Genomic DNA, 8,460 nt, shown 5'->3' on the forward strand with positions numbered 1-8,460 from the left:
AAAAAAACTCGATGTCATACCTTAAATTGGTGAGATAAGTTCCTTAGCATACATAAGGCTTCTCCAAGCACACAGAATCACAAACGAAAGTCACCCACCCAGAATCGTTAGCTTCTATGACTCTATGAACCATAAAAATTTTAGAATCAAAATCATGGGTTTTTTTAGCTCATTGTGGAGAGAAAGTGAGAGATATGTTGTGTTTAGTTCACAAGAATGGAAAAAGAAGAAGGGTAAATCGATTTTGGGAGCATTAAGAGCTTCAAATTGGTTGTTCATGGTGGTTGTGGTATTGATGACAATGGCAATCTTGTAATTACTTGAAGATGATGAGGGTGAGAGAGTAAAAATGTCATTTTTGAAAAAAAAAAGAAAAAAAAAATTGATGGCATTTTCGTAAATTATATGAACTTGTGGGGTGAATAGGGCAAAACCAATTTTCAAAAAAAAAAGGAGGTTAGTTTTGTGTTTGACTTTAAGTTATAGGTCAATTCTGCAAAAAGTCCAATATTTTATTACATCAAAATAACATGATTTAATTTGTGTAAAATTTCTTAGAAATTTGTTATCATACACTGTAAAGGTTTATTTTGCCAAAAAATACATATCATTATTTTTTAAATATTCTTTTAAAAAATCAATTTAATTTATATCTTCGACTATATCGATTTTAGAATTTATCATCTATATTGATCTTCCTTACTTAATTTGTCTTCTTGTTATAAAAACAACTGAAACTAATTAATCCCCTAGACACTATTTACAAAGTGACTTTGACACATGTCTTCTGTACAATCATTTTCATTAAATAAATATGACATGGTATATTAGAATTGGTGACACGGCTTATGATTAAATGTAATATGGACAATTACATTTAATGTTTATTTATATTTTTCTAATTTTTTTTAAAATGTAGTAGTAAATTATATATCATCATTAAAGTAAATATATTCAAATATGACATTAAAGAACATAATAATAAAAACATAATAATATTCAAAAAATTCCGAAATATTATTTATTTCTATTTTCTATAATTATACAATTTTATTACTAAAAAGGATTTACAAGTTATATATTTTTTTAAATATATAATTATAATATTATTAGCTTTTATTATATATCTATAAATTTTAGAAATATTTGTAGTTATACTCTTGGATAATTATACAACTTTTATATCAAATTTTTATTCATTTTATCCAACTTGGTTTAATATATTTTATCGAAAAGAAATAGATAAAAATCTATCTAAGACTATAGTTTTAAATTATATATTTTTTTTATCAAAAACAATTATATATATTTATACATTAAAATATAATTTTAAATAATCAAAATTACTTATTTTATCTTAATTTTATGTTCAGTTAAATCAAAATTTACATTAAAATATTGAAAAGAAAATAATAACATAGAAAACAATAATAAAATTTGGTTTTTAAATTTTAGTTAAATTTATATTTTTTATCAGTGCATATGGTGCAGGAAAACAGCTAGTTAACAATTATAGTAATATGCAAAACACATGTATTTAGGCAAACAAAAAAATTAAGTACGTAAAGTATAAAACCCAAAAATCCAACAAACAAGTTTTATTATTCTTCACTCATGTTTTTTTTATATATCCTCTTTGGTTTCCTATTACAAAAATAAGCATCTCAATTTAATTATAATCATAACTATATCAATAGATTCTTAACTCTAGTCTCGTATTAATATTTTGTTTTCACTTTCAATTTATATTATAATAAACTTTTTCTTTGATTAATATCATTTTAAACGATTTACCATATAATTTTATTATAATCAAAGTTATAAGAATTATATTAATAGAAAATAAATATTTTCTATTTATTCATATGAATAGAAAATAAATAATATTCAATTTTATATTATAATAAATATTTTCATTTATTAAAATTATTTTTAAATACTTGCCATATATTTTCTGTTTTTAAATATAAAAAATACTTTAATCATTTTTGAAAGTGATAAATCAACTATACTATCAACATTTGTCATTGAAAAATGACCGGATGTTTTTACAAAAAAAAATACTGTTTTGCAATCATTGGACATATTTTTAGAAAAAATATACATATTGTGAGTATGAAAAAATATCATTAGGTTTAGATTATTTATTTTTCTGTAATCTATGATTTATTGAATCCACTATTAATAGAGATATGTTTAAAATCGTTTATATAATTATTTCTATCATATCATATGTATTTATATGTATATTCAAAATTTCTATAATTTAATCTATGATATTTAATTGTTTCTCTAAACAAATTATTTTAATTCTTCTATCTTTAAAATGTTTAATTGTTTGTATGGTAATATATATTAGATTAGGTAGTTCTACGATTAGTTTCCTTTTAAAAAATTTAATTAAATTAATGAAAATTCAAATACCAACAACCAATCAAATTAAGAGAATTAATTATATATTTCACCTATGAATTACACCTAAACAAAAATCACTTAAGTGACTTCTCAATTAATATATAGTAGGATTTTTTGTTTGAAGAACTTTTTTTTTTATCCCAATGGAGTCATGTTTACCTCATAGCCAACTATGCATAGAGAAATTATAAAATAAAAAAGATCAAAATTATTCACATCTACATTAAAAATTATATAATGGACTCTTCAAAGAAATCTCTTTTGCATGTATCGTTTTATAACGTCTAGATCTAAAATTTTCAAATGTTTTTAAAATATTTTGAACTCAGATATACAATATATTTAAAGTTGAGGATTTCAACTTCATGTTATTTTACAACTAATTAAATTTTAATATTATACCAGCCCTATTAATTGTTATAAACTCTACAATATATTAACAGAAAAGTCAATTTAGTGATTATTTTATTTCGGTATTTCACCTCTCAAAACATATAATTTAATTGTTTGATGTTTTATTGTAAATTTATCTAATTCAGATCTTAAAAGAGAAATTAACTAAGAACCAAATTACATCAATTTACAAATAACCCAATATTACATACAATATATAATCTCTAATTGATATGTATTTGTTTTCAAAATAATATGTTGCACATTTAGAAAATAATTTGATAATATAAGATAAAAATACATATATTTAGAAATAATAAGTCCTACATTTATATTGTATTCCTTAGTAGAATTCACCATTAAGAAATTCATGTAATATTGTATTAGTATTTTTTACAAAAATTAGATGATTAAAAATATAATAACTAAAAACTACAAAACTACAAAACTAGTAAAGATTCACAAACCAAAAGCAAAAGATATAAACGAACGGTTCCCACGTTAAACGGATTTGGTAAATCATTCCACAAACCAAAAGCAAAATTCTAGGGTTAGCGTTCGATATTTTCGTTTAATTCCATGTTTGTCAAGAGACTTTTGTTGGATAACTTATTGACCATAACCATAAAAAATCATTACCATGGACATAAAAAGTGGTGCGCGGTATCGGAAAACCCCTGTCGCCACCATCCATTGTGATTCACATTCGAATCGTTGCTTATAGTTGTGGAAAGAAAATACTTTTTAAAAAAATACAGCTACAAAGATTACTTACCCAAAACAAGAAAAAATACAAAAAATTACATTAAATATCTGCCTAAGGAAGATAAGAAAAACGAAGGACGAACGCTTTATCTTCATACTAGTAATAGAAAAAACCCTATCTTATAATCTAGAAGGGGATGCCGTTGATAAACTTTTCCCACACATGACAATCTTCAACAACGAATGTAGTCGTACCCTTCTCCTCCTCACCTTCTTCAATCTCGATGCCTACAATTCAAGAATTTTCATTTTAGAAACATCAACCAAAAAAAAATTAAAACTTACGTATTGAGAAAATAAAGGATGTGATAGGCCCCGACGTTCGGATCTTCGAATTAGGTTCGGATCTTAGAGATTGGGACCCAATTAAGTACTTGAAAATTTTCGGTTTGCGATTCCTCTTAATTCCGAGTTGATTAGTGTTTATAATTAAAATACATGTAATTTTTAGGTCTATAGTGGGTCTAGATCGGGTATTTATGATACGAGAAAACCGAAACACCAGAAATAGAATACATGAAATCATTGTTCAGAATATTCATGGTTTTAGGTCGGGTATAAATCGATTTTTATCGGATCGGTTCTTTTCGGGACCGGGTCTATTTGTTTCTTTCTTCTGATTTTTCTGGATAAAAAATTTTTGGACCCAACTAGATACTTATAATTTTTTCTTTGGTCGGATATTTTTGAGTCGGTATTAGTAAAATGTGAGGCCTAAGTTGTGTATTTGATTACCTTGCGACGTACGCTTCTCGACGCTTTCCAACATATCAAGCTTCTTGAACTAGGTTCAAGTCTCCTGTAACAAAACTTAAACAATGTTAACAATTGTTCAGAAAAAAAAAACAAATGTCGGCTAATAATATTCTTACAGATTTTCATGTTCAAGCTTATCTGCAATCAGCATCGCTTTGCGTTTCGACCAACCGTTTCCTTCAGCTTGCTTAATCACCTGACCCAACGACGCTTTTCCTCTCACAATGCTCTGTTTCTGGCTCGCTTCCAAGTCTTTCCTTCTAGCAGATTCAGTCTCATCCTCCAATTCAACGATCTCGCTTCTTGACGACGATGAACCAACGTTTTTCAGGTCTTTCTTTGACTCGATTCTAATCGCTAGAGTGACGGGAGAACCAAGAACAGCCTCAAACGCTCTCAAAATGTGATCTCTAAAATTCTCAGCCGTTAATTTCGTTACAGGCGAGTTGAACATTAACTCCACCGTAGGAGCTGCAAACATACCAGAAAGTTATAATCATCATCAAACATAACACAGTTCAAGAAAAGTCTTCTTTTTTTTTTACCTGAACCGATACTAATAGAAAAGATCTTCCCTTCTCTATAAAGAAACTCTCTTAAACCATTAACTCGAACATTCTCTATCACCGCTAACCAAATATCTTCAACCGAAGGTCTAGGTGCAGCGTTGTTACAAGGACTAGGCGGAACCAAGTAGCGTTGATCAGGAGCTAGCTGGAGCAATGCAGCAGTGAGCCAAGTTACTTTATCGTTGGATACTCTCAACTGTTTTTCTGATTCAGACAGCGTTTTCAAAGCTTGTCTCAGCTTCTCCATATCTTCTTTCGACACTACAACAACAACAAGAAATCGGTTATTATACTTCCCATTTAGAAAATGAAGACAAGATTTGAAACTCACATGGTTGTCGTCTGAAAAACTTTCTTTTGCACTCTTCTTTAGTGAAGTCATAGCTTCCGGCAAGGACATCGGTTATGACGGTTGCGAGCTGCGACATTAAAGCTAACGGCTCTACTCCAGTTTCCATTATTACTCTCAGATTCTTCACTGTGTTCACAGTATCCGCGGATAAAGCTAGATCAAGAAGATCTACCAACTTCTCATCAGAGATTAAACCCACCTTAAAAAAAAACAACATTTTTAAATTTCATGGGTTTCCAACTTGAAACCAATTAACTGTAAGTGGAGTGGTTTAAGACTCTTATATATTACTTATTCTCCATCTTGATGTATCTTTTCTCCAACAATATATAAAAAAAAATGACAATGAAAATTTGTTGAAAATGTTATGTAAAGAGATTCCATCATTACCATTTCTTGAACTAAAGGAAGAGAGATTCTTGTCCCGAGCAAACTCAGCTGTTCTAGTGTCATCTCCGCGTCTCTCAAAGAACCATCTGATCTCGAAGCAACAAACTTCAACGCATCTTCATCAATCTCAATCTCTTCCTTCAACGCAACCCCTTGCAAAGAACCGACGATATCAGCGTCCTTAAGCTTAGGGAAAAAGAACTTCTGACACCTCGAGACGACAACGTGAGGCAACACATCAAGGCTCGAGCAGACAAGAAGGAAAACCACACGACGGGGTGCACGGTCCACGATTTTCGAAAGCGCATTCCAACAATCCGTCGACATAGTATCGCAATCATCGAATATCAGCACAAGGTGGTGCTTCTGCCTTTTCTTTATGAACAGACTCTCGAAGTCGAAACTTTTCACGGGACCCATCTCTCGAATGTTCCTGTTCTTACCGTTATCATACGAAACGCACGAGCTGCAGACACCGCACGGCTTTGACTGTTCCATTGAGTGACAATTCAACGCTCTAGCGAAAACTCGAGCACATGAAGTCTTCCCTGTTCCGTTCGGACCGTGGAAGACGTATAGAAGTCCCACTCTTCGTTTAGCTACAGCGTTAGACAGAGCTTGTACCACCAGACTCTGCCCCACGAGATCACTAAAAATTCTTGGCGTGTACTTCTGAGTAAAACTTTGATGGAGACGAGCGTTTCTACTGCTACGTCTCTCACCAAAGTCTGAGTCTTTACCACTCTTGAGCAGATCGTCAGCGAAGATACCTAATTCTCCTGAGTAATCATGCTGCCACCCTTCTTCGTTGTCTACTAAAAGAGGCAAAGAGGAGCTTGAACCAGATGAGATTGGCATATCGGCTAACTCTTTCCTTCCCTTTGAATCTGACATTCCACAAGATAAACTCCTTCCAGCTATATCCAGGAAAGTCTTGCCTCTATGATGAATCCTCGACCAGTTAAACGGAAGTCCACAACCGTTTCTTGGAACAGTTGTAGCTATGTTCTGCTCTCTTTGTCCTCCTTCTTCTTCCTCGTACTTGTCTCTAATAGTACCCGCCCTTCCCGCTCTCCTCTTCTCTCTAAGTTTCCGCCTATTACGCCCATTTCGAACATCACTATCAACTGATAACTGATCAGACAGAGTCTTCACAATAGCATCATTCTCAACTTCGACTCTATAACTCTTATCGAGTTTTTCATCAGAAGGAGTCACTTTAGATGTACCACCACCACCACCACAACTCACTATTGGAGACGAACTAGTCAACCTAAGACTAGCTTTCTTAACCACGTTCTGATCTACACATCTTCTATTCCTTCCTCCCTTGTGATCTTCTTTCATCCTCGGGCTCGCTGATGGGTCTCTGAGTGATCTTGACCTCTGAAGAAGGACGAGATCTCTCATGAGGAGAGACCGGTTTGTTAAACCCGGACTCTGTTTGCTGTTGTTGTTGTTGTGCATATGATTCTTCAAGTGGATACAGCTGGTTAAATGGATATGGTTACGAAGATGCTCACCGATGTCTCCGTTTGCTTCTTTCAGAATCCGAGAAGAAGCAACCTTAGTAGTAGTCGTCATTGATCAGAAGAAGGACTGTTCTGTTTTCTTTGACAGAAGAAGAACCGAACCGAGCTGTATCTCATTTTTCTTGTCTAAAAATCTTTGATCTTTCCGAATTTGGAAATAATAGCTCTAGTTTCCCCCTCAAGATTCACTGAACTTACCATAAACAAACAGCTTGGAGGAATAGAGAGTCCAAGATTTAAACTTTTATAATTGAGACCGAAGACAAAAGCAAAACTGAAGTGGGAATCCACCACAGAGCAATGAACAGTGGAAAGTAGGGAATAAGAGAACGACACCGTTTTCGAAAGAAGTCACGGATGTCTCTCTACTTCTCTATAACCAAACATTCACATGAAGAAACTGAAAGAGTTTCTCTGGAGAAAGCGATAGTTTTTCTTTTGTCAGATGGATAAGAAAGCAAGAAAAACGCTGTCTTCGAGAGCGAGGGAGAGAGATTTCAATGGGTTGTGTCTTTTTGAACTTTTAGAGAGAGAAAGAGTGCGAATCTAGAGAGAGAAAAGTGAAGGGTTTTTTGAGATCTGTTCACAGACACGAACTCAGAGGCATTCTGAGAGGAAGCAAAGCACATTGCCAAATAAAGCTGTTTTGTCTGTTTGCTTGGAGTGAAACAATAAAATACAACAAATAAAGAAGTGTTATAAAAAGAACTGGAATTTATTTGTATCGCAGGAATTTATATAAAGGCAAAATTTTATACCCGTAGAAAATTATAACACTGAAAGAAAGTGTTTATCTGAGAGAGAAGGGAAGATTGAAGTGTGTGTTTGAAACGATCGAACTTGATCGTATATATAAAGAAAAAAATCTACTGTGCAAATAGTGCAGCGGGCCCCACATCATTTATAATTTCAACTTATGCGGCGCTGTGTTCTCTGACTTTCATAACACTCCCCCTTGGGGGCCGGTGACACTATCCGCCCCCGCTTAACGTCTTTGTTGCCTCGTTAAAAACCTTTCCAGGAAAACCCAATGGGAAAAACCATAGTAAGGTAAAAAGAGTACAACCACGTAAGCTCCCCCTCGAATAAGCAGTCATAGATCCTTTTGATGACGCATTCCAATGTTATGGATGTGTTTTCTGAATACCGAGGTAGGGAGTGATTTTGTGAAGAGGTCGGCTGCATTGTCGCATGATCGAACATATCTTACTTCAATCTCTTTATTCTTCTCTAGCTCTTGAGTGTATGAGAAGAACTTCGGAGGTATATGTTTGGTTCTATCGCTTTT

General features: G+C 32.6%; 1 protein-coding gene across 1 annotated transcript; it reads right to left on the bottom strand.

Annotated features, from left to right (window-relative positions):
- Nucleotides 1-3,450: 3,450 nt before the first annotated feature.
- LOC106301304 (protein STICHEL-like 4) lies at nt 3,451-7,797 on the bottom strand. Its single transcript, XM_013737667.1, has 6 exons — nt 5,641-7,797; nt 5,230-5,449; nt 4,875-5,159; nt 4,446-4,800; nt 4,309-4,372; nt 3,451-3,801 (listed from the first exon to the last, which is right to left on the bottom strand). Exons 1-6 carry the CDS (start codon nt 7,222-7,224, stop codon nt 3,694-3,696), a joined length of 2,616 nt encoding a protein of 871 aa, XP_013593121.1. The 5' UTR covers nt 7,225-7,797; the 3' UTR covers nt 3,451-3,693.
- Between the last annotated feature and the right edge of the window lie 663 nt (nt 7,798-8,460).

The sequence above is a fragment of the Brassica oleracea genome, chromosome C7 (genome assembly GCF_000695525.1).
Source record: "Brassica oleracea var. oleracea cultivar TO1000 chromosome C7, BOL, whole genome shotgun sequence".
Classification (NCBI taxonomy): Eukaryota; Viridiplantae; Streptophyta; class Magnoliopsida; order Brassicales; family Brassicaceae; genus Brassica; species Brassica oleracea.